At 48.1% G+C, this 27,174-nt stretch overlaps 1 protein-coding gene across 1 annotated transcript; it reads right to left on the bottom strand.

The window, feature by feature from the left end:
- Positions 1-3,213: 3,213 nt before the first annotated feature.
- On the bottom strand, positions 3,214-26,803 carry UBR7 (ubiquitin protein ligase E3 component n-recognin 7). Its single transcript, XM_029064009.1, has 11 exons — positions 26,603-26,803; positions 23,418-23,551; positions 22,550-22,610; positions 19,256-19,351; positions 14,497-14,550; positions 13,518-13,623; positions 11,115-11,356; positions 10,760-10,909; positions 8,622-8,784; positions 7,117-7,178; positions 3,214-5,907 (listed from the first exon to the last, which is right to left on the bottom strand). Exons 1-11 carry the CDS (start codon positions 26,786-26,788, stop codon positions 5,815-5,817), a joined length of 1,347 nt encoding a protein of 448 aa, XP_028919842.1. The 5' UTR covers positions 26,789-26,803; the 3' UTR covers positions 3,214-5,814.
- Positions 26,804-27,174: the final 371 nt, after the last annotated feature.

Here is a 27,174-nt window from a genome sequence, read left to right as displayed (position 1 = left end):
GCTGATTCAGGTAGAGACAGGTTTCAGCTGCCTCCAGAGAAACAGAATTTTGGGGGGGGGTTTTTGTTGTTTTTTTAAATAGTATTTGCTAAGTGCTGACATTTGCTAGGCATCGTACTAAGTGATGGTTTAGATGCAAGTAGATCAGTTTGGACACAGTCCCTGTCCCACATGGGTCTCAGTCTCAATTGCCATTTTCATAGATGAGGTAACTGAGACACAGAGAAGTGAACTGACTTGCCCAAGGTCTCACAGCAGACTAGTGGCAGAACCGGGATAAGAAGCCAAGTCCTTCTGATCTCCAGACCTGTGCTCTATCCACTAGGCCATGCTGCTTCTCAGAGTTTAATCCTGACTCTCAAGATGACTCTTCCGAGGCACTAGGTAGAGTTGTGACGAGAGTGAATGGCTATCTGATCCACACGTAATAATAATAATGATAATGACGGTATTTGTTAAGCGCTTACTATGTGCCAAGCACTGTTCTTCCATGCTGGACCTACAATCAAACCTTGAATTTGGCACTGTGCCTTTCTTGCAAAGACTTCAAAGTGCTCCTTGGCTGTAAAATTTGTTTTCTCTGCATTCTAATAGTAATAATGGTAACTGTCATTTTTATATAGCAGCATGGTGTAGCGGATAGAGGGCGGGCCCGGGAGTAAGAAGGTCATGGATTCTAATCCCAGATCCGCCACTTATCTGCTCTGTGACCTTGGGTAAGTCACTTCATTTCTCTGGGCCTCAGTTACCTCATCTGTAAACTGGGGATTGAGTCTGTGAGCGCTATGTGGGACAGGGACTGTGTCCAACCTGATTTGCTTGTCTCCGCCCCAACACTTAGTACCCTGCTTGGCACACAGTAAGTGCTTAACAAATACCCTAATCTATGTATTATTATATTAAGAGTTTACAATGTGTCAAGCACTGTTCTAGGCACAGTGCAGTCAGATTACAGTCCCTGTCTCACAGGGGGTTCACAGCCTAAGAGGGAAGGAGAATAATTCCCATTTTACAGTTGAATCAATCGATTGCATTTACTGAGCACTTACCATAGGCAGGACACTGTACTAAGCATTTGGGAGAGTACAAAGATGAAGAAATTTAGGTCCAGAGAAGCTGTGACTTGCCCGAGGTTACACAACAAAGTGGTGGAGTAGGGATTGGAACCCAGGTCTCCTACATCGCAGGCCAGGGCTCTTTCCATTAGGTCAGGCTGCTTGCAGATGAGATTTTACAGAGAAGAAAGGCAAAACCCGAAAAGTAGAGTGGAAAGAGCATGGGCTTGGGAGTCAGAGCACATGGGTTCTAATCCCAGCTCTGCCACTTGTCTGCTGGGTGACCTCGGGCAAGTCGCTTAACTTTTCTGGGCCTCAGTTACCTGATCTGTAAAATGAGGATTAAGACTGTGAGCCCCATGTGGGACAACCTTACTTTGTTTCTACTCCAGCGCTTAGAGCAGTGCTTGGCACACAGTAAGCGATTTACAAATAGCATAATTATTATTATAGAGATTTTCTCATCATCACAGAGCAAATCAGCAGCAAAGATGCCACTCGAAGGGCCACTCACCTTTTTTTAAAAATGCTGACTTTTTAAACTTTGTGTTTTTATTTTAATGGTGCTTAAATGCTTATGTTATGCCCAGCACTAAGCACTGGGGTAGATACCAGATAAGCAGATGGACACAGACCATGCCCCAAATGGGGCTCACCATCTTAATCCCCATTTAACGGCTCATCTAACTGAGGCTCAAAAAAGTTAAGTGAGTTGTAACAGCAGACAAGTGGAGGATTCGGGATTAGAAGCTGCAACCTTCCCAGGCCCGGCCCCTATCTGCTGCACCACGCCGTTTCTCCTGTACTTTGCTTCTTTACAGTCCCTTCCCCTTGAAGCTCTTGGGTAGGAGGTGGGGAAACAAGGTTGGATTCAGACATCGAAGATCGGAGAAAGGGAGGCAGCTCTCCCAGCGTGCAGCGGCGGCAGCAGGAGGGCAAGGGACGGCCAAGGTTAAAAACGAGCGCGCCCAGCTTCTCACTCAAGTCGGAAGCGGATCCAGCGTGTACGTGTCGGTGATTTTATTAACTGACATCAATGTCCGTCTCCCCCTCCGGCCTGTAATCTCACTGGGGACACATTTCCTTCTCACGAAGAGCTCACAGACCCACGTATTCATTCAATAGTATTTATTCAATAGTATTTATTGAGCGCTTACTATGTGCAGAGCACTGTACTAAGCGCTTGGGATGAACAAGTCGGCAACAGATAGAGACAGTCCCTGCCGTTTGACGGGCTTACGGTCTAATCGGGGGAGACGGACAGACGAGAACAATGGCAATAAATAGAGTCAAGGGGAAGAACATCTCGTAAAAACCGATGGCAACTAAATAGAATCGAGGCGATGTACAATTCATTAACAAAATAAATAGGGTAACGAAAATATATACAGTTGAGTGGATGAGTACAGTGCTGTGGGGATGGGAAGGGAGAGGGGGAGGAGCAGAGGGAAAGGGGGAAAAAGAGGGTTAAGCTGCGGAGAGGTAAAGGGGGGATGGCAGAGGGAGAAGAGGAGCTCAGTCTGGGAACGCCTCTTGGAGGAGGTGAGTTTTAAGTAGGGTTTTGAAGAGGGGAAGAGAATCAGTTTGGCGGAGGTGAGGAGGGAGGGCATTCCAGGACCGCGGGAGGACGTGACCCAGGGGTCGACGGCGGGATAGGCGAGACCGAGGGATGGTGAGGAGGTGGGCGGCAGAGGAGCGGAGCATGCGGGGTGGGCGGTAGAAAGAGAGAAGGGAGGAGAGGATGTATGAGTCACCACTACCTGAACTAGCATCTCTAGGTGTTTGGTCAAGGTGAAGGTTGATAGTAAACATCAGCAAAAGATTTTTTATAAAAGTAGGAATGTAGATATTTGTGTGCACATAGTCATTTAGAGAGGCAACGTGGCTCAGTGGAAAGAGCCTGGGCTTGGGAGTTAGAGGATGTGAGTTCTAATCCCAGTTCTGCCACTTGTCTGCTGTGTGACCTTGGACAAATCACTTCACTTCTCTGGGCTTCCGTTACCTCATCTGTAAAATGGGGATTAAGACTGGGAGCCTCACGAGGGACAACCTGATTACCTTGTATCTATCCCAGCGCTTAGCACAGTGCTTGCGACACAGTAAACGCTTAACAAATACCATAAAATTATTTTCAAAGTAGATTAATTCACCAAACACCTTTGTCCGAAGCCATTTTATTTAAATTTTCACATAATCTCAATTGGAGTTAGGTAATTACAGTTCCAGTAACAATTTCTACAAAAATGCACATACGATACCAGAATTTAATTTTTTTTTAAATGCAACTAGCATGTGTTCATCTTGTCTTCCAACATGCGCTGAGAGCATCATCTGAATGCTGGCCAAAATTAGTCTCTGCAGAAGAGATGGTCCAATAAAATCAGTAGGAAAAGTAGTAACCAACAATAGTTAAGAGGTTTTTTGGTTAATGCCGAAGCAGGAGCAGTACCTTTCATAAAACAAGCCCTCGACACTAGTGGCGATTTGTTCGAAGCCTGACACACAGTTACGTAGATAGGTCTGCTTCCTACCTGCCATGTAAATTGCTCCTGGTAGTAAGGCACAGGCCCCAGCCAAACGTTTAGTAAATAGCTGTACTAAACAGTAGCTTAATGGTACGTCCTTGCAGGTAAGAGGCAAATTTTTACCAGCCCGCCTGGGTCCCATCCAGCCTCATCAGCCATCCACATCTACTTCCCCCTGCACTACCCTGCTACCAATCAATCAATGGTATTCACTGAGTGCTTACTAGGTGCAGAGCACTGTATTAAGTGCTCGATATAAACCCCGACCTGAAGAAGATACCCTCCAAGCTCCCTGAATTATACACTCCCAAGGAACTTGTAACAGAAAAACAACAGAAGAAGCTTATTCTTAACCTGCTCTCCCTTCAGTCAGGACCAACGAACGGACAAGGGCTAATTTACCCGAACGCCTTACTAGCTTAAACAAATTCACGTGTCCCACGGCAGGGCCCAGTTTACCACGGAGAAGACTCTTATTTACATGGACCGAGGAGATACCTGTATGCGTCCTCTTCAACACGCGCCCACAGAGGGTTAAGGGTTCTTGCATTTGGTATGTACTACAATGTCTTTTACTAAGAGTGCCTATCCTTCCAAATATCTGGGGGCAGATAGCAGTTACGCCTTTGGCCAACCCTAGGTGCTGGAGAATTTCTACATTAGTGGAGCAATGGATCCCGTGAAGCTTTTTGAAAAATTTCTTATTTTTATATGCCACATCAATATGAAGCCTCCCTCAGGCATCAGCTGTGAACTTGCACAAAATGTGCACATAAAAGTCCAAATACATCCCGATGACCTTGTGTGGTTTTTACATAGAAAGAGTTCCTTTCAGGTTCAACTCTGACACTGCAAGAGAACGGTTCAATCCATGTGCACAGGGGTGATTGAGAAGACCGTGACTAACGGTTCCTTTCACCTCGAGCACACAAAGATCATCCTTTTCTACGGTGTTGCATTGGTCTCCCCAGAGGTTTCCCAAATGGCTTGAGAGTCTTAAGTCTCCTATCAGAGGGACAAACTTCCCTTTGCGCTTCACGTCACACATTCGACAAGTTTAGGTCTCGTGCAGACAGAGGAACGTCAAAACGTCAGCTCCGGGGACGGGCCGGCCCAAACTGACGTTTCGTTTGGGGGAAGTCGGGTGCAGAACTATATTCATTAACACGAAACTCTCCAGGCAAGAGTAATTTTGAACCGTCATCCTCTGCCAGAGGCACCACTCTCTTCTGTTCTCAACCCCCACCCCCAAGGGACGGTAATCGGGTGTATTTTTTGCTTCAGTGTTGGTACCAGAGGGGACGACTCACCTAAAAGGCCGCATTCCCGGGGCCCGACAGTAGCGTCCAAAGAAGAATAGCAAAGGTGGTCAACTTTAAACCTAGACCCAGGTATATCCCTGATAGTATTCAAAATCCAAAAAACTTTTTGTAAACAGCCCCCAAGCCTTCTCGGGGGTAGAAGAGGGCTCTTACTAAGAGGCGGCAGAGAAGGGGGGAATCCCGTCGGCAACCCGTCTTCGGGAAGGACTATATTGACACTATTAAATCTTTAAAATGCCCAAGGCAGTACAGGTAAAACTGAAAGTATCGTTTTAAAATGCATCAATCAAATGCCCTACTACTTGAGGCTTCTTGAGACCAACTGCTTTCACAGCTGGCCCTCTTGCCATAAGCCGAGATGAAAACCGCACAAACACCTGGTCTGGGCTGGTTCAGGTGTCCGCAGGTCGACTCAGGTGTCCTCTGAGGTGTGTCAAACTGGGAGGAGTGGGACCAGGCATCGACGGGATACAAGGCGCTTGAAACCGGGGCACCCTGCCCACACGGATACTCTGAGTTAAGGCCACCGCAACGCATTTCAGCTGATGCAAGAGATAACGCCCCGACAACCGCCCTGGAGTTCACGCCCTTGAGCGCGACGACCGAGGGGGACCGCCCCAAAAAACGGGCCGTCGAAGAGGAACCACGCTCCAGTCTCGGACCCGAGTCGAACAAGGACCGGCGCCGGGTGGGAGGGATTGGAATAGCAGGAGTTCTGTTTAACTAAGCCACGCCGAACGGTCGAGATAGGAGAGACGTTCAAGTTATCAGAGTCGTGAAGAACGAGAGTAAAAAGGGGTAAGTTGGATGAGACTTCTTCGAGAGTGCCATTCTGGCAAAGGGACCCGACTGGGGAATGGGGGGCTTTCCCACTTGACCCCCGGGGGGAGAAACGCTCCCTCAGACCCCACCCTAGCTGCAGTAATACTGCATCCCATCCAGCCGCCTCCTCTTTCTTGACTGAAATTCTTCAAAGAACTGCTGAATGTCCTCCCTTTTAACCACCTGTTGGAGAACAATGGCACGAGTTAGAACCAAGCTCCAGACCCCAGGAAGCCATCCGTGACTGTCCCGGATTCCATCCGGATTCCAAAGCCGTCGGCGAGGGGTTCCTCAAATACGACCCTCCTTGAAGCAGTGAAAAATCAATCCATCGATGGTATTAGGGAAGCAGCATGGCTCAGTGGAAAGAGCCCGGGCTTGGGAGTCAGAGGTCATGGGTTCTAATCCCAGCTCTGCCACTTGTCAGCTGTGTGACTGTGGGCAAGTCACTTCACTTCTCTGGGCCTCAGTTCCCTCATCTGTAAAATGGGGATTAAGACTGTGAGCCGCATGTGGGACAACCTGATGACCCTGTATCTAGCCCAGCGCTTAGAACAGTGCTCTGCACATAGTAAGCGCTTAACAAATACCAACATTATTATTACCATTATTATTATTTCTCCAACGCTTACTACGTTCAGAGCTCTGCACTAAGCGATCGGGAGAGTATGATTCAACAGAATTAGCAGATACCCTCCCTGCCCACAACCACTGCTACCGGTCGATGTTGCAGTCCGATGTATTTTCAAGCAGTTTCTCCTGCTGGCCAGTTTCAGAGAGATGGATGCCCAGGGCAGGAAGAAGACAATAGCTACCCTTCCATCCTTTCACAGAACAGACTAAAGCTCCTTACTGTTCCGTCGCTCAACCAAGGAAGCCACCGGCATCACAGTAAAAACACAAGATGCTCTGGGCTGGCTTCTGGCCCTCAGGCCTCATCTGACACTATATCTAAAATTGAAACTCGCAACGCCGCCGGCCTAAGAACCCGGAAAAGAAGTACAATTAAGCCATTGGCAAATTAAAAAAAAAACATTGAAGGGCCTGCTCCTCTTTCATCTGACTGTATCAAGTGTATTCCCGACCCTCAAAGTAGATTCCTATAGCAAGATATTGTAGACAAGGGGATGTACTTAAATGGAGGGCGTTTTGTGGTTAGGAACTTCAGATTTTACATCAGATCATGCTAGGTCACAAGCCGCCTGCGACAGCCAATGTCATTCTTCTGGGTGACCTCGGACTATAGCCCAGAAGCAGAGGTTTGAGCCTAACCCTGCTGTCCTGAAAATTGACAGCCCAGATGGTCACTTCAGAACTCAAAGATCAAGGCAAGTAAGCATTTTCTAAAAATATTTTCAGGGCTCTGGGCAATAAATGGGTAATTCATCTTACCGTTCCTTCATCAGCAAATCTCCTGAGATAGTCTTTAAGTTCTGACTTTAAGTCATTGTATTCTGGATGAACAAAAGGAGGGAAAAGAAAATCACTAGGCTGAATCTCTCAGGTGACACATCTGAGTTTTTAAAATTGCATCCTTTTCACCTGGCATTTGAAAAAAAGTTACTACATTTTTAACAAATCCAGAGGATTTAAAACTTCTGGAAGATTTCACCGTGGAGAAGGACGTTTTGTTGACACACGTGCAGACAATACAAACATACTGATAAATTCATCCAGGTTTTACTGATGTCTGGACAAGGAAAAGGAAGAAAGAGAGGATAGTGGGAAGGTGGCTAGGTTTGTGACAGCTGGAGATGACCACAAAACATTTACATAGGGATTTGAAGCCCCAGTGAGAGCAGGTGTGGTGTGGGGTGGGGTAGAGGCAGGGGGGAGATGGAGGGGAAAACTGTAGGCTGTCTGTCCAGGGAGCCCAGGGGTTAGGCTGGTCCATGTGAAGATGTGTGAAAGGTCAATGAGGTCAAGTGACAATTGCTGGGGGAGAGTCTTGAGCCCCACAGGACAATCTGAAGCCATTAGAGCAGTCTAAAGAAGAGACGGAAGGTGCCACAGTGTGAGTGGACAAATGGACAGAGACAGTGACCACCGAAAACACCCAGCATTCCAGACAAATTAGCAATATGACATTAAGATCGGGTCTGGAAATGAACATCGCCTTGATTCCATTTATTTGCTATTGTTTTAATGAGATGTTCATCCCCTTGATTCTATTTATTGCTATTGTTCTTGTCTGTCCCTCTCCCCCGATTAGACTGTAAGTCTGTCAAAGGGCAGGGACTGTCTCTGTTACCGATTTGCACATTCCAAGTGCTTAGTACAGTGCTCTGCACATAGTAAGCGCTCAATAAATACTATTGAATGAAATAAATACTATTGATTGAATATCAAAATATCGCTCAACTGTGCAATTGCATCTGTTGAGTGCTTTCTGTGTGCACAGCACTGTACTAAGCGCTTGGGAGAGTATAATGTAAAAGTTATATTGGAAGCAGCGTAGTCTAGTGGCTAGAGCACGGGCCTGGGAGTCAGGGCCTGCGTTCTAATCCCAGCTCTGCCACTTGTCTGCTGTGTGACCTTGGGCAAGTCACTTCACTTCTCCGTGGCTCAGGTACCTCATCTGTAAAATGAGATTTAAGGGCATGGACTGAGTTCAACCTGATTACCTTGTATCAACACAACACTACACAACACTTAGAACAGTGACCGACACACAGTAAGCACTTAAAGAGTTGGTATACCCATTTCCTACCCACAGTGACTTTACGGTCTAGAGTACCAACACATTATGGCATCACGACATGGTACTATTCTGATATGATTTGGTGGGTCGGTGTGAAGCGCAGTCAGCATTAAGCAAAAATGACACATTTAGAAGCCCGCTTGTACAAGTTTACCTAATTTTATCAACTGAATCTTCTCATTTAAGAAATATTTACCACAAATAAGTTCCACTTGCTGGACTCGGTTCATGCTGTTAAGAGTATCCATTAAAGGGTCCCTCCTCTCGGTTCCCTGGTCGCTCTTGCCTTTATTTTCATAAGCCAGGACTGTGTCACACTCATCTGTCAGGAACTGGACCTCCAGATCCGCATACATTTTCTTTGAGCAAAAGAATAATGATAAGTTGTATGGTCCGCTAGCTGTCCTTAAAGCTCTACCTTGAGAGAATGATGTTCTCCCATTCACGTTTAGTGAGTTGTGCATTAAAAAAAAAAAGAAGAACAAAACAAGCTCTTAAAAGTGGTATCTGCTACAAATCACCGACAAGTACATTTAGGAAGCGCTACACCAACTGTTCTCAAAGATAAACTATGAGCTCAGAGATAAACTGTGAGACAGGGACTGCATCTGATCTGATCTGGTGATCTGGTATTTCTCCCAGCACTTAATACAGTGCTTTGCACAAAGTAAGCGCTGAACAAATACCACACATTATTATTATCCTTCCTAACCATCTGCTGAACAGAAGAATGTTCTCTAGAAAGCAACTCAGTGAAGAGAATTATTGAAGTGCTTTAAGATATGAAAACAAAAGTGAAACCTCTATTGGGGTGCAAACAGTTTGGCCTTTCGGGATGCTCAAGCAGGGGCTGGGAATAGGAGGGGGGCACTTGGAAGGTCAGTACATTCACTTCCACTCTCCTGGAGCTATTGTTAGTGGGCCAGGGAACACCCAGCTTTAAAAAAAAAGGCACATTATGAGGGCTTTCATCCAGGGAAATAGGGTGGGAGGAGGGGGGCTACACATTTGTCCCATGGGTTACGGTCAGGGTGTGGGGAATAGAAGTGCTTATTTTTACAGTTCCTGGAAAAATTAAGACGTCCTGTCCTGTTCCATGAAGAAAAAAGTCAACGGGTGAGAAGGAAGAGAGCTAAATTTCTGCCAATTTTCCATTTCTTCCAGAATTTAGTTGTACTTGTCCCACAAATGGCAGTGCCTTTATCTAGTAAATTAAAATCAATCATTGGCAATGGTTGAGCACTTACTTTGTGCAGAGCACTGTACTAGTAAAAGCTGTAGTATTCATAAAGCGCTCACTGTGTGCCAAGCACTGCTCCAAGCACTAGGGTAGATACTCCCAGTCTAAGTAAGAGAGAACAGGGACTGAATCCCCAATCTGAAGATGATGGAACTGAGGCACAGAGAGGTTAAGTGACTTGCCCGTGATCGTGCAGCAGACAAGTGGTAGAGCCAACATTAGAACCCAGATCCCCTGACTTCCAGGCCTATGCTTTTCCCACAAATCCATGCTGTTTCTCACTAGGCCACCCTGCTTCTCTACTAAAAACTTGGGAGAGCGCAATACAACGGAGTTGGTAGACACATTCCCTGCTCACAACGAGCTTACATTCCACTGGAGGAGGCAGACATTAATATCAATAAACCACACTGCAACCACGGACTCCTGCATTTGGGCTGGTTGCCAGATGATAGGAAGGAGGTGAGGAGGGAAAAGAAGGGGAAGGGGAGGATTAACATTACTTAAGTAACATACAATTGCTTAGTAAAAAAAAAAAAAAGATTCCAGAGCCTGGAGCTAGAGGACTCTAAAGAGCTCTTTGGAAGTGAGGTAGAAAAAGCAGCTCTTTAAAAACATCTTTCCTTCCCTTTCCTTTTCCTAGCACTGCTGAATGCTCTCCTAGTACGATTCCTTTTCACATCTGCTTAGCCCACAGTATGTGTTTTTCACTTTTCCCATTCCAATCGGGGGGGGGGGGGGGGGGGAATCGGGCAAGTCGCAATTTCCCTGCGCCCCAATTTCCTCATCTGTCATATGGGGATTAAATACCCGCTCTCCTCAGTCTGGGAGCCGCAAATCGGACAGGGACCGGAGCTGATCTGACTGTACTGGATCCATCCCAGTGCTCGGCACAAAGTAGACACTTAAATACCACAATGATCGGTCTAAAAACTACTGGCTACAAATTCTAACGGCAGCGCTTCAAAATCTTCTTCCCGGGCATCAATTTTTACAGACACGTGGTCGGGTTTCTCCGTTTTAAACGTGACCGGCCCCCACCCCCGCAGCCCCGCCCCAAGCACACATCACACAGCGGCGACCGGGGTACCCACCATGCAGTCTTGGCAAGTGCATAACTTGCTCCGCCAGTTGAGGGGCCAATAAGTGGCAGTGCCTCGCTTTCCGTACGACTGGGCTCTCAGCTCCTGCAGCTTACAGGCGGAACGGGACCCCGACTTCTGCTCTTCTCTCTCGGGGGCCACCTGGAACACAAGCGAGAGTCAGTACTTTTGCCACTTTCATTTCTGAGTTTAAGTTTTGGACCGGAAAGGGGGATGCGGAGGGAGAGGGTGTCTTTTGCATCCAATGCCATTCGGGTTACGCTACCCGAATTCCCTTAAGTTCACTCCCCTCGCCGTCCCCCTTCACGGCTGAGACTCCCTACCGGGCCTCAGATGGGGTTTTCACCTGCGGGTGAGGTTTCGAGCCAGAGCTAGTAGACGGCTCGCTGCACGGCTCTGCTTTTTCCTCCTCCTTGACGGCGTTCTTTTCCTGTGGCTCTTTTCCCTTTTCTAGGCCGCTCGCTTTAGAGACGCTTTCGGGATCTTCTCCGCTTTCAGTTTCGTTGACTTTGCGGTCGTCCGTTCCCTCGACATTGAGGAGAACCCCGTCGTCGTCGTTGGCGGGCCCCATTCGGGTTACTGTAGGTACTGGGAGAGAAACACCCACCACCTAATCAGACGGAAGGAATCTTTGGTTTCGTCAACAGTTCTCTGGCACTACTTAAGGTGAATTAGAAAAAAAAAAGCCCACATAACGCCTGGATACGTGCTCGGACTGCAACGCTTAAGTGGACTTTTCTAAGAGTTATTTGATAGAGTCCAAAGATTGGCTCTCAGTTCAGAATGTTAAACGGTGAAGCATCTCTTCAGGATTCTTAATCGGCTTTAGATTAGATCAAAAACTATCCGCTTTCTAAAAATAGAAAAAGAGCCAAATTGTTTAACTTAATAATTAGATAGCTTCATCAAAACGAAACTGAGGGTTGTTTAATGTCCAGCGCTTAGACCAGGGCTTGACGCAGAGTAGTGCTTAATAAATGTGATGATGCTAATAATAACGATGATGTAGTAAAATGTATTTTACAGCTCAGGGTAGCCAAATAGAAATGACCACCTTTAGGAGGGTTCAATAAATAGGACTAGATCAGGAACCCAATTTTCTGGACTTCCCAGTGCACCTCTCTGAATCAGTAGGTTAAAGACACCCCCTCTACCCAACAGTACTCAGGTGAAAGGAACAGATTAAACATCTTTGTGAGGTTTCATCTTGGTCTTTGAAATTTCCGTCTCCAGAGATCTAAAACCCTGGACAAGTGCAGTGTACGGAGAGGCTGCCAAGCTGTACCATCAGCACTCTTTCCATCCTGAGGTTTGGACACCTTGAATAAGACCGTACCTCTCCCTAAAGGTTCAAAGTCTCAAAAAGTGAAATAATAATAATGACAACTACGGTACTTGTGAAGCACTTACTATGTGCCAAGCACATAGATACAAGTTAAGCAGGTTGAACAAGGTCCCTATCCCACATAAGGGCTCACACGCTTAATCCCCATTTTACAGATGAGGTAACTGAGGTCCAGAGAATTTAAGTGACTTGCCCAAGGGAACACAGCAGAGGTGTGGTGGAGCCAGTTTTAGAACCCAGGTCCTTCTGACTCCCAGGCCCAAGCACACTGCTTCTTTAAATACTGGATTGAAGGGCAACTATATATTTATATACGCCACATAACTATTTTGTTTTTGAAGAAATTCTCCAAAGCACACGAATGGATGATTTATTCTATAAAACACTAAAAGCAGCTTGGCCTAGTGGAAAAAGCTCAGGCCTGAGAGAGAGAGGACCTGAGTTCCTACCCCAGCTCTGCCACAAGTCTGCTGTGTGACCTTGGACAAGTAAGTCACTTAACTTCTCTGTGCCTCAAGTTACCTCATCCGGTAAAAAAGACCGGGAGCTATATGTGGGACATGGACTGTGTGCAACTTAACATTTATCTACCTCAGTGCTTAGTAGAGTGCCTGGAATATTGTAAGTGTACAACAAATACCATTAAAAAAGAGAACAAAAACTATTCTGTTTCTTTGGGGAAGCAGCGTGGCTCAGTGGAAAGAGCCTGGGCTTTGGAATCAGAGGACACGGGTTTGACTCCTGGCTCTGCCACTGGTCAGCTGGGTGACTGTGGGCAAGTCACTTCACTTCTCTGTGCCTCAGTTCCCTCATCTGTATAATGGGGATTAATTGTGAGCCTCACATGGAACGATCTGATGACCCTATATCTACCCCAGCGCTTAGAACAGTGCCCTGCACATAGTAAGCGCTTAACAAATACCAACATTATTATTATTTTTGGTGACTTGGTTATTGCCTTAAGTCTGGCAAAAATGTCTTTGCTTCACCTAGGGAAGTGGAGATAGTTCATCTCCCCATGGCTTCACAACAGTGCTTCAGAAAGCCTTGAAAAATTACCGTGTCATAATTTGACTTTCTAACAGAGGGGGAGAAAAGAATATGAAAAATATGAAAGAATGCTGCAAATCATTTTACATTGTAGTGTGTGTACTGTCTAAAAATGAAACTTACAGCTCAGAGATGGAAATGAATTAATGCTATTTAAAAAGAACATTTTATGTAAAAACAAAGAAAATGGAAGTTTTCTGACCAGTGATTGAACATATGACCAAAGTCTTTTTAAATCAATTCCACCCCAGGTTCCCCACAGGTGTCCTTCTAAAAGAAGGTAAATACATAAAGTTAACAGACTATAAGTAGTAATATGGTAGCGGGGTGAACACTGACAGAATGGGATTTTACCTGCTAACTGGGCCGCATAAGCCCACAGGAAAGAGCAGCGATCCATACAAGCCTGGCACACCATCTCTTGGAAATCTCCACTCTCAGGGGGAACCGCACCGAGGTGCTGTCGATTCAAAAAAAGAGGACATGCCACAGTCGTGCTTTAGGCCCCCGAAGTTACAAGTAACTGTTCCCATCGCTTTGCCTTACATCCTCCCCAGTGCACCTGGCCCTGCTGTTAGCCCCACAGAAAGAGCCCCGCTCTGGAAACCAAGAGACTTCGATTCTAGTCCTGGTTCTACCAGCCGGGGCTAAACCATCGGTGCTGAAATTTTCCAATCGAAGAATCATCTCAGTGGTGATTCCCTGGGGTGGACTGACCAGATGGAAAATCCTCTCAAGAGCTGGCTGATGGGAGCGGTAAAGACCACGCCGTTGCCATTACTGAATTCTTCTGCTCTATTTAGTTTAACCATTCTGCTTCTAAACGCTTTTAGGTTAGAATGTAAGTTCTTTGTGGACGGGGAGCAGGTCGCTTCACTCTTCTGTACTTTTTTAGAGCCTTGTGGAGTGCACTGTACCTAGTGGGTGCTCAGTAAATACTACCATTACTAGTGGGTCATGGCACAGTGCAGCGCGCCATCAGCACGGTGTTGCAGTCTCTCTGGCCATAAGTAAGTCTTGCGTGTCAAGAACCTTGAGGGTCCTTTGTGATGTTCTCCTCCCCTGCCTGTCTCCCCGCTCGCTGCACTCCTGGGTCTACAGGGGAAACACGACGGGCCAGAAAGGGAGCAGGGGAATGAGTCGTACGGCGCGTGCTCCTAGCCCTCTAACTGATTCCTTCCAGAAGGTTCTCGTTCAAAGCCTCAGGTGTCATTCCACTGCCCTCAGGATGCCTGTAGACCCCAATTCATCACGTGCTTCAAAAGTCAAAGGCACTGTAGATTCTGGAGAGGGCCAACTGCTTGATTTAAAGGAAAAAAGTAAATCCCCTCACCCTTCCATGGAACCAGTCTTCACAAACTATGCACTGGATCATCTCGTCTGGGATCTTAAAAAAAAAAAATAAGAAAAGAAAACCAAAGACTTTAGCATACTATTATACAATGATGAAAGCAGAATAGATAATCAGAAAGTGGATGAGTGTTGCAAAGAAAAACTGGAATATAATTGTCCAACATGCCTTTTAAAACCAAGGCCACTAAAAACAATCCTCAAGAGTGTAGGCAGAAAAAAAAATCTATTAGGTTTTAAGGAATAGTTCAAGAAAAATCTATTACATCAAAATATTTTTCCTTTTTCTGCGCATTATAAATGTCTGTTTTTATCCTGACATGAAATTCAAGGACTTGAAAATTCAAATGTTCCAATAAATTTGAAGCAAATTAGACTTTGGACTCTGAAATATGGCAATACCATTTTAAGCCAGTTTATTATAAAATGTTATAAATCAATGGAATGCATGTCTATTAAACAGAAGCATTTCAAAGTTTTTGTCCAGAGTACAGAGTACAAAGTACAGAGGTTCAAAATATTTCACCTGCATTGGGGCTGGTGCCTTTTATCCAACTTGCTGAGATGACTAAGAAAGGGGTAACCGACGCGTTTTACTTTCTCCTTTTCTTTTTAAAATAAAATCTTTAAGCTTTTGTTTACGAGATAGGCAACCCCTACTTCAAAGCTGGCCTGAGATCTTAATTGCTAAACCCTACTGATGCTTTCCACGCTCTGTCTCCTGTAAGGTTAAGAAATCCTAAAAATTGCCCAAAACCTATTCAAAGCAGGAAATGGAGGGAGGTAGGGAGTGAAAAAATGGCCCGTGCAGAAGCATCAAGCCCAGCCCAGAGTGAAGGAAGCAAAAATATAAGATAGGAGAGAGGTGAGAGCAGGAGGGACAGGAGGACAGGCAGCAGACCGGGTGCTATGAGACAAAAGTCAGAGCAATGTGCACACGGGCGGGTCGAGACAAGAGAAAGTATTGAACTTTTATTCCCTCCACGTTTCAGCTAGGTCAACAGAATAGAATACTTGGGGGAATCAAGGTCTGCAGAACGATGGTCATTTGCTTGAACCGAACCATAATCCGACGTGGTGTTTGGGAGAGGTCAAGGAAAGGAGGGCTGGGAGGCTCGTTCTCCAACCCTCCCTCTCCGCACCCGTCCTCGCTCGCTGCGAGGTCTCCACTTGGCTCCACTGCCTTTGGGTTCCAACTGCACGCGTGCAGATCCACTCACCCGGGCGGGGGAGGGCCTAAGGTCGAGCACTAAAATAAAAAAGGGACAGCACCTCGGCGTTTTTGGGCTGCCCCGAGACGATTCCCGGGTCCCAGGGACGTTGCGCAGCCCAACACTTGGGAAGTACTGATTGAGGTTATCGTTTAGACTCGAGGGGCTGGGTTTAAAGTGAGCGGCCAAACTTTTGCAGCCTGGATTCTTTCGTTTCCTGATGGTTTGGGTTCTTTCGACTTGGAAGGGTCTCCCAGATGACGCTGACTCTGGGAAGCGGGCGCCTGACTATTCGCTGTGCAGTACTAGGGCAAGGAAATGTTCGGTTCATATGGTACAGAAGGGCTAATGCGCAGAACAGACTAATGAAATGGAAAAAAACAAAACAAGAAACGCTCCTCGGACCATTTTCTTAGAGCAAGATCTGAACTAACAGGTGATCGGCGCATCGGTTGAGATGACTGCATCAGAAACCGAGTCCTGGAGCCCTAACCCGGCATAGTGCCGTGAGTCAGCCTGCCCGGCTCACGTCACAAAGAACTCCAATGAAAGTGGACTAGCTATTCGTCAAGCGGATGCAAGTTTTGAAAGCCGCATGACGCATGTTTTTCAACTTGCCCTTCCTTTCCAATACCTACGTCTTTTGAGACGCTTTTTCTCCTATGTTTCATCAGAAAATAGCAGCTGTAACCTCTTCCTTTGTCCCTGTGGACCTATTCATCCTTCCCCCCACCCCCCCGATCCTTTGTTCAAACACTCTGTGGCTCCTTTCTCGCGGGTGCCTTTTCTTCTAGTTTCCCAACAGAACCCCCACCGTCGGTAAACTGAGCAGATCAAATCCGAAATATTTACACGTTCCGATTTTCACTTCAGGAGTATAGCTCAAAGCCACCCAGGTGGGCAGGCGTAGAGCGAACTTGCTGAGAAAATTGGGAAAGAGACAAGTGAGGTTCAAATTCCCTGGTTACAAAGAAGGGGGTCTTGGTTTCCTGTTCTGGCACTTGTGACTGGGGCTCCCTGGATGCCGGGAAGGAATCCAGCCAGGCAGCAGGGTCTAGCGGAGGGTGGGATGGGCAAGGCAGGGCCAGTGGTACAGATTTGATCAGACGTGCCATAACAGCAATAATAACAACTGTGGTATTAGCTCAGCATTGACTACGTCGAGCACCGTACTAAGCGCCGGAGTAGAGACGAGATGATCGGGTCTCACGTGGGACTCACAATCTGATTCCTAACAAATGCAGAAAGGAAATTCTCGGTACAAAAACAGAGGCCTGGGAGTCAGAATGACCTGGTTCTAATCCCAGTCCCCAACAAGTCACTTCTCCTCTCTGGGCCTCAGTTCCCTCATCTGTAAAATGGGAACGAAGACCGTGAGCCCCACGCGGGCCATGGACTGCGTCCAACCTGATTAGCTTGCATCGACCCCAGCGCTTAGTACGGTGCCTGGCATGTAGTAATCGCTTAATACCATAAAGAAACCACACAAAAACCCGGGGGAGAGCAGAGCCTGAGGTTAACAACTGCACCACTGGCTGACTCAGAGAGCTGAAGGGTAACCCTCCCACCCCACCCGCTCCCCTGCCTCTTCACTGGGGGTCCAGAGAAGGTTTGCCAGATGGCGAAACGGAGTCCATCATCAGTCCATTTGGAAAGAGCACAGGGGTGGGAAGTCAGGAGACCAGGATAATAACCCTCGTTCTGGGATCGACTTGCTGGTGAACCTAACCTTTCTGCACCTCACTTTCCTGATATGCCAGATGAGGACAGCCGTATTTGCCTCCCCCTGCCAGCCAGCCATCACCACCCCCAAAGGGTTATCATCTTTGGAAATGTAGGAAGCACCACATAAGAGAAGCTGCGTGGTTTTGTGGATAGAGCACGGGCCTGGGAGTCAGAAGGTCATTGGTTCTAATCCCCGCTGCCCCCCTTGTCTGCTATGAGACGTTGGACAAGTCGCTTCTCTTCTCCGTGCCTCAGTTACCCCAACTGTAAAACTGGGATCGAGTCTGTGAGCCCCACGGGGGACAGAGACCGTGTCCATCCCAATTTGCTTGTATCGACCCCAGAGCTTAGGACAGTGCCTGGCACATAGTAAGCGCTTAAATTCCATTATTATTATTACTATTAAGACTTCAAATTTGTTTTGTGCTTTATTTTTCCCCAGTGCTTTCACATCAACAATTTCATTTTGTCCTGACAACTACGAGGAGAGGCAAGAATTAGTATCCTCATTTTATAGATGAGGAAATAGGCCCAGAGAGATGTGATTTGCCCAGGAGACAAGTTCAGTGGCAGAGCTAGGACCAGTACCTAAGACTCCGCATGTCTATCCTTGGGTTCTGTCCACTGGTGCCTCCCCAATCTAAATCCGAGGTATTACCGTGATTATCATTCTCACTCCATTTCCTAGACTTTTTTTTCCCCGAGATGGACCTGCACAAACCTTCGAGGTAAACTGGGACATCTCAATCCCATCTCGGCAGCAAGGGGACTCTAGGAACTTGCATGCATTCATTCATCTATTCAGTCGTATTTATTGAGCGCTTTCTGTGTGCAGGGCACCGTACTAAGCGCTTGGGAGAGTACAACGTAGCAACAGATACCTTCCCTGCCCACAACGAGCTTATGGTCTAAGCAGTGTGGCTCAGGGGAAAGAGCATGGCTTGGGAGTCAGAGGTCATGAGTTCTAATCCCAGCTCCGTCACTTGTCAGCTGTGTGACCTAGGGCAAGTCACTTAACTTCTCTGGGCCTCAGTTCCCTCATCTGTAAAATGGAGATGAAGACTGTGAGCCCCAGGTGGGACAACCTGATCACCTTGTGTCCCCCCCCCCCAGCGCTTAGAACAGTGCTTTGTACATAGTAAGCACTTAACAAATGCCATTATTATTATTAGAGAGGGAGCGCAGGAATAGGGAATTCCTGCTACTTCAGAGAACTAAAAACTCTCTCTCTCTCTTCCCCTCCCCCAGCCCCCCCGAAGGACTGAGAGAGTCCCACTTCAGAGAACTGTGCCCGGGCTGAACTGTACCACAGACTCATTTCAGATTGCTCTCTGTGACTGTGAAGCCCAGGGCTAAACTACAAGTGGACCGAGACCTCCCGGCAAAGAGTGCTGCTGCACCTAAGTGGTGTTGTGTGGATTTGGGATAGAGTGGCCCCTCAACCATCGGGATGACCATTTCCCAGCAGCTCATAGGAGCAGTTCACACACACTCAGTAGTCTTTTCCAGTAAGGCTTGTCCTCCCACCTGGTCTAGCCGGGAAGTGGCCGGCCACCTGGTTCAAGGGTTCCTGGCCGGGGCAGGCCTCGGTCAGGCCGACCAAACCCAGGGGCAGAGTTTGCCGCCATCCCTCGGCGCCATAGGAAGGAAGGAGGGCGGCCATGTCCTCGGAAGGGGCTCCCCCTCCAGAGCTTGGGGAGACGGGGGTCTCGGCGTGTGGCTAGAGAGGTCCCGGCTGTACCAGGAAGAACAAGGGGCTAAGACCTACTTGTGCCCCGGCCCCTTCTGTGACCCCATGTCTCTTACCTCATCTTCAGGATCAGGGTAAGGCCTCTTGCAGGTGCAGTACAAGCCAAAAAAATTGTCGTTATATTTATTGCCCGAATTCAATAGTCCCTTCTCCTACAAGAAAAATGATACTAGATTCAGTGCCCAGGGGTTGGAATTTCATTTTCAAAAACTCACGCCCATCACGCATAGTTCTTTTTTCAGTAACACAAAGCTGGCAGTTTTTTTTTTATAAGCTCGCTTCCCGTTACTCTTTATTTAAAATTGCATATGCGGCTTGGAAATCCTAACTGCGTTTGATCTGATGAGGCTCGTGCCTGACTGTACACCACCGACTATCAAGACGCAGATCGCAAACCCCACTGGAGGGTGAGGGGAAGCTCGAAAGTTGGAGTTAATAGTACTCGACTATCTTCAATGTGGAAGAGAAAAAAAAACCCCAAAACAAATATCTCCCAGTCAGTCAGAGATTGGTCTAGGCATAATGTCCATAAGTAACTGCAATTTCACTGTCTTTTTAGGATCGTCAATTCTTTCATCAGTACAAGTTACGAGGCAACAAACGTTTTCACCCACCAAAAATTTCTGAGGGCACTGTGCCTCTCTTCATCACTACTACTACCAGTAACCGTTTACTATGATGCATCACGCTGGGTGGGCACTCAGTAAATACCATTACAACTATCCTAATCCCATTGATTTCCATTTCATTTGCACCCTTTTCTAATAAGCCACAGGAGGAAAGCACCAGATATCATTTAAAATACAATTTTTCATTGCACCCATTTACCATATCGAAGACTCAACTCCTCATCCTCCCTCCCCCATCCTCTGGCCCCCTTAATTTCCCATCACAGTGGACGCCTATGCCACCCTACTCGTCTCTCAAGCCCACAGCCCACGAGCGGGGTGTCTCTCAGTCACCAAATCCTGCTGGTTCCTTCGACACATCTCCGCAATTGATCCCACCTCTGCATCCCAACCGCCATCAACGCTGGTCCAGCCACTTGTCGTATCCCAACTCGATTATTGCATCGGTCTCCTCCCAGATTTCCCCTCTCCAGTCCTTACTTCAGTTTGCTATTGGGATCATTTTTCTAAATAAAACATGATTTTGCACACATCCCTACATTCCTCAAAATCCTCTCACGGTTATACCTTCTTCTTCGCAGACTTAGCCTCCGAGCTCCATGTGCATCAAGGACTACGTCTCACCTGCTTCTCTTGGATCTACTCCAGAGTTGAGTACAAACAGCAGGTGCTTAAACACAATTAGTATCGAGCAGAAACTCCTGACCATCTGCTTTAAGGCACTCAATCAACTCTCTCCTCCTTCCCCATCCTCACTCCTCTCCCACTATCAATCAACCAATTGACGGTGTTTATTATCTGTGTGCAGAGAATTGTAGTAAGCGCTTCGGAGGGTACAACAGAGTTGGTAGACACGTTCCCTGTCCACCATGAGCTTACGGTCTAGGGGAGGGGACAGTTATGTACATAAGTGCTGCGGGGCCGAGGGCGGGGTGAATACCAAATGCTCGAAGGGTAAAGATCCAACTGTATAGATGATCCAGAAGGGAGAGGAAGTCCGGGGGGGGAAAAGAGGGCTTGAAGACCTCTTGGAGGAGCCGTGACCTTAATAAAGCTTTGAGAGTGGGAAGAGTGGTGGTCTGGCATATAAGTCGGGGGGAGGGAGTCCCAGGCCGGAGGGAGGTTGTGGGAAAGAGGTCAGGTGGGCAAGATAGACGAGCTCGAGATAGAGTGAGTAGGTCGGCACAGGAGAAGCCAAGTACGCGGGCCGGGTTGCCGAGGAAATGAGGGAGGTGAGGTAGGAGCGGGCAAGGAGATTCGATGCTTTAAAGCCGATGGCCAGGAGTTTCTGTTTGATGTGGAGGTGGATGGGCAACCACTGGAGGATCTTGAGGAGTGGGGAAACGAGGCCTGAACGTTTGCGTAGGCAGCGGAGTCAAGTATAGACTGCAGTGGAGAAAGACGGGAGTCGGGACGGTCAACGAGGAGGCTGATACAGTCATCGAGGCGGGACAGAATAAGCCGTCGCATCAGCACGGCAGTAGTTTGGGTGGAGAGAAAAGGGTGAATTTTAGGATAACGGCCTAGTGGATAGAGCACAGGGCTGGGAGTCAGAAGGACCTGGGTTCTAATCCTGGCTCTACCCCTTGTTTGCTATGTGACCTTGGGCAAGTCGCTTCACTTCTCTGTGCCTCATTTACCCAATCTGAAAATGGGGATTTAGGACTCTGAGCCCCATGTGGGACAGGGACTGTGTCCAACCTGATTTGCTTGTATCCTCCCCGGTGCTCTGTACAGTGCCTGGAGTATAGTAGCGCCTAATAAATACCATTATCATCATTATTAGTACATGAATGTACGTGGTCTCTGCCTCCCTACGGTGCTTGGACTCCTAGACTCCAGGAAGTTCCCCTCCCTCTGCCTTTGGGCCGCTTCTTCCCCCCTCCCCAGTAGCGCTTATGTACGTATGTACACTCTGTCGCTTCTCCATAACTATATTTACTATCAGTCGATCAAGGTTATTTACTGAGTGCTTACCGTGAAAAGGGTGTGGACCTAGTAGAAAGATCACAGCAGTCAGGAAACCCAGATCCACCGCTTACGTGCAGTTAGGACATTTAGCCTCTGGCTTATTAGTTCCCTCAGTTTCCTCATCTGTAAACAGGGGATTGCAAACCTGCTCTCCTTCCCCCTTAGAGTCAAGCCAAGTGGGATAGGGGCTGTGTACACAAGATCTGATGATCTTGTATCTACTCCACCACTTAGCACAGTGCTTGGCACAAAGTAAGCACTTAACAAGTACCACAAATATTATTATTTATGTAGTTAGTGTCTCTCTTCCCCACTGGAGAGTAAACTCTTCGTGGGCAGAAATCAGGTCTATTAAATTACTGTACATTTCTGCACATAGTAAGCGCTTAACCAATACCGACATTACTATTATTATTTCCGACCACACAGTACAGTGCACAGCACAATAAACGTGACTGAATGATTGATTTTTGCCCGACACGGACATGTTCGGAATTGCCAACAGTCAACCGGCCACACTTTGGCACTATACTGTTAATGGCCTTAAGGGGTAAAGAAAACCTAAGACATTTATTTTGCTTGCTGGTATATCACTTTTCATTCATTCAATAGTATTTATTGAACGCTTACTATGTGCAGAGCACTGTACTAAGCGCTTGGAATGTACAAATCGGTACACTTTTCCATCAACGATGGCAAACACGAACCTCCACTCGTTTTACTCCATAAATTTTTGCGCCTCTTACTTACAGGAAGTAATTTGCATTCCAAATTTTTGAACTTGCTGTTTCCACAATCGCAGCGGAAGTTTCTGAAACAAAAAGAAAACAGAATCTAACTTATATCTATTTTTAAAACTGTAATGACTTAGAGAGCCTATATTCGCCCACAGATTCCTCCATTTTTCACTATTTTTCAGGAACCCAAAAGTATTTTGGGAAGGTGATCGGGTACCTAATAACTTAAAATTACTTGAACGGCAATGACAAGAGAACAATTCAGAAAGAGAGATCTTAAAAAGATAAACAGAAAATAAGCATTAAAACAAAGCTCTGACATTTAATTTGTGATCCTAAAAACTCAATCTAAAACTCAATTAAAATTTTTCAGAAGTCCCTGGTTTTCCTTCCTGACCCAATCTTTTGCTCAAAAATCATCAGTTAGGAGCTATTTCTACCGCTGTGGCAGAACACGTTACATGCATTGTCTTTAAAGGGAAAATCATTCCTTCATGCACTCCGTCGTCTTTACTGAGCGCTTCCTGTGTGCAGAGCACTGTACTAAGCACTTGGGAGAGTACAATATAACAATAAACAGACACATTCCCTGCCCACAAGAAGTTTACCGACTCTGTTACGTTGTACTCTCCCAAGAGCTGAGTACGGTTCCGTACTCAATAAATACGATTGATTGACTGACAAATATATAGCTGGGGGGGAATGGGAAAACGTTGACAGGGGCTGAAAGGGGAAAAAGCCATCTAGAATTCTTCGGACCACTACAATTTTTAAAAGCGTATCTGGAATTTGGCTGTGTCCTTCCCAGGACTGCTAAGAAAACAGTAACTGGATAGTCGCCAACTAAATACGGAAAATTTTCTTATCCCAAGTCACTTTACCTTTTCGTATACAGCTCAAATAGCTTATGACTTCCGTGACACTCATAACTGCAGGCTAAACAAATTCCTGCTGGTTCTTCTCCATCAGGGGTGCAAGTACTGCAGGCATAGAGTGCTTGTCTCTTTACAGAGCCCTGCAAGAAGGACCAAAAGAAATCGAGGGCAAATCCAAGAACCCCACTCAATATTTATCGAGGGTTTTACTGTCTGCGAAGCACCGCGCTAGACGCTTGATAGAAAATCTGTGATCTGACACCAGAATCCACACGGTAAAAACGGTAAGCACCGTAATCCGTTTACGCTCTTCTACATCCCTCCAGACTGAAAACTCGTAAGGGGCACGGCACGCGTCTGCTAATTCTGTGGTACGGTCCTCGCCCAAGCGCGTAGTACAGTGCTCTGCCTGTAGTAAGCGCCCAATAAAAGCCACCCATTGATTAAAACTGCTCCTGGCATCACCTTGGTCATCTCTTGGGGGAACGAGCAGGTATTTCCTGAGCAAATGACTGTGTGCAGAGCACCGTACCGGGCACGTGGGTGAGTACACAAGAGAGTTGGTAGACATGTGTCCTGGCCACAGGAGTGTAGGCCCACCAGCTCTAGCTTACTCTCCCAAGCGCTCAGTACAGTGCTCTGCACTCGGGGACATTTCTTCCAACGCTACTGTACGGTAACTCTGCCAAGCGCTCAGTACAGTGCTCTTCGCTCGGGAACGTGCCTGTCGACACTATTGTAGGGTAACTCTCCCAAGCGCTCAGTACGGTGCTCTGCGCTCGGGGACGTTTCTTCCAACGCTGTTGTACGGTAACTCTCCCAGGCGCTCAGGACAGTGCTCGGCGCTCGGGAGCGAGCCTATCAACGCTGTTGCATGCTACCCTCCCAAGCGCTCAGTACAGCGCTCCGCTGTTGGGAACGAGCCTTCCAACTCTGCTACACTGAAGCAGCATGGCTCAGTGGAAAGAGCCCGGGCTTGGGAGTCGGAGGTCATGGGTTCTAATCCCGACTCCGCCACTTGTCAGCCGTGTGACTTTGGGCCGGTCACACTTCTTTGTACCTCAGTCCCCTCATCTGTAAAATGGGGATTCAGACTGTGAGCCCCCCGTGGGACAACCTGATTACCCTGTATCCCCCCGGGGCTTAAAACAGTGCTTGGCACATAGTAAGCGCTGAACAAATGCCACCCTTATTATTACTCTTCCAAGTGCTTACTACAGTGCCCTGCACAGTAGGCTCTCAACGAATCCCTTCGACTGATAAATAAATACTGATGAGTGATTATCCCCGCTTCCTCAGGGGGATCCTAACCCGGGGAAGCACTCACACCCCTCAGCCCAGGTTGCTGCTGTTGGTTTGGGCCCAGCCGCAACTTTTGGAGGTGTCTCCCCCTTGACCATTGGGCCCTTACTACTAGAGGAATGTACTAAGCGCTTGGGAGAATACACTACCAGTCTGCTTACTAGACGCATCCTGAAGCAGCACGGCGTAGCGGCTAGTGCCCGGGAGTCAGAAGGTCGTGGGTTCTAATCCCACCTCTGCCACCTGTCTGCTGTGTGACCTGGGGCCAGTCTCTGGGACTCAGTTCCCTCATCTGTAAAATGGGGATCGAGACCGTGAGCCCCACGTAGGACGGGGATTGGGTCCAACCCGATTTGCTTTGCTTGGGAAGCAGCGTGGCTCAGTGGAAAGAGCACGGGCTTGGGAGTCAGAGGTCATGGGTTCGAATCCCGGCTCTGCCACTTGTTAGCTGTGTGACTGTGGGCAAGTCGCTTAACTTCTCTGTGCCTCAGTTACCTCATCTGTAAAATGGGGATGAAGACTGTGAGCCTCACGTGGGACAACCTGATGAACCTGTGTCTACCCCAGCACTTAGAACAGTGCTCAGCACATAGTAAGCGCTTAACAAATACCAACATTATTATTATTGTATCCTCCCCAGCGCTTTGTACAGTGCCTGGCATGTAATAACTACGATGGTATCTGTTAAGCCCTTATTATATGCCAAGCACTGTTCTAAGCGCTGGAGTAGGTAGAAGGTGATCAGGTTGTCCCATTTGGGGCTCGCAGTCTCAATCCCCATTTTATAGATGAGGTCACTGAGAGATTGAGAAGTGAATTGCCTAAAGTCACACAGCAGACAAGTGGCAGAGGGGGGATGAGAACTCACGACGACCTGACTCCCAGGCCTGGGCTCTTGCCACTAGGTCATGCTGCTTCTCTTGCTTACCGCTCACATAGTAAGTGCTTAACAAATACCAGAATTATTATTATTATTATTATCAGGACCTGCCTGGGAGGGGGGAAGGAAATGGGAGAAGGGGGGGAAGGATGGAAAGGAAGGAAAGGGTAAAAAGGGCTGGAAAGGAAGGGAGAGGAAGGGAGAAGATGGGAAAGGATAGGAAGGAAGGGAAAGGAAGGGAAGGATGTGAAGGAAGGGGATGGATGGATGGATGGAAAGGATGGGGAGGAAAGGAAGGGATGGGAAGGGAAGGGGGGGAAAGGAAGGGAAGGATTGAGAAGGATGGGAAGGAAGGGAAAGGAAGGATAGGAAGGAAGGGAAAGGATGGATGAATGGAAAGGATGGGGAGGAAAGGAAGGGATGGGAAGGGAAGGGGGGAAAGGAAGGGAAGGATTGAGAAGGATGGGAAGGAAGGGAAAGGATGGAAAGGGAGGGAAAGGAAGGATAGGAAGGAAGGGAAAGGACGGGAAGGGAAAGGATGGGGAGAAAAGGAAAGGATGGGAAGGAAAGGGAAGGATGGGGAGGAAAGGGAAGGAGGAAAAGGAAGAAAAAGGAGGGCAAGGAAGGGAAGGGAGGGGAAGGGTGGGAAGGATAGAAAGCATGGGGAGGAAAGGGAAGAATGGGAAGGAAGAGAAAGAAGGGAAACGAAGAGAAAGGAAGAGAAAGGAGGGAAAGGAAGAGAAAGGAGGGAAAGGAAGAGAAAGGAGGGAAAGGAAAGAAAGGAAGGAAAGAAAGAGAAGGAAGGGAAAGGAAGGGAAAGGATGAGAAGGATGGAAAGCACGGGGGGGAAGGAAGGAAGGAAGGAAGGAAGGAAGGAAGGAAGGAAGGAAGGAAGGAAGGAAGGAAGGAAGGAAGGAAGGAAGGAAGGGTTGGCCGGCGAAGACGGGAAGGAAAAGAAAGGCAGGGAGAGAAGGCTGGGAGGCGTCGGGGGCGTCGGGGGCCCGTCCACCTGCGAGTAGGAGCACTTCTCGGAGTCGCTGCCGCCCAGCACGGCGCAGGCCTCGTTCTCCAGCTCCTCGTCCTCCTCCAGCACGTCCACCAGGGACACCACGGGCTCCCCGGGGCCCCCCCCTCCTCCTCCTCCTCCTCCGCCGCCGCCGCCGCCGCCGCCGGCCGCCCCCTCGGACGCCGCCATCCCCAACTGTCACCGCGCAACCACCGCCCCGACGCCGCCCGCCGGCCCGGCCCGGCCCGACCCACCCACTGCGCCTGCGCCGGGGCCGCCAGGGCCGCCAGCCGGACCCACGGAGGGACCGAGTGCGCCTGCGCCGGGGCCGGCGGAGGGAGGGACGGACGGAGTGCGCCTGCGCCAGGGCGCCTGGGCGGGAGAAGGGAGGGAGGGACGGAGTGCGCCGGCGCCAGGGAGGGCCGAGGGCGGGAGGGACCGAGGGCGCCTGCGCCCGAGGCTCCAGGGAGGGCGGAGGGAGGGACGGAGCGCGGTGGGAGGGAGAAAGGGACCGAGTGCGCCGGCGCCAGGGCGGGCGGAGGGAGGGGAAAAGGGACGGAGTGCGCCTGCGCTAG

Source organism: Ornithorhynchus anatinus, chromosome 1, assembly GCF_004115215.2.
Source record: "Ornithorhynchus anatinus isolate Pmale09 chromosome 1, mOrnAna1.pri.v4, whole genome shotgun sequence".
NCBI lineage: Eukaryota > Metazoa > Chordata > Mammalia > Monotremata > Ornithorhynchidae > Ornithorhynchus > Ornithorhynchus anatinus.
This window is presented reverse-complemented; position numbering and strand designations above follow the sequence as displayed.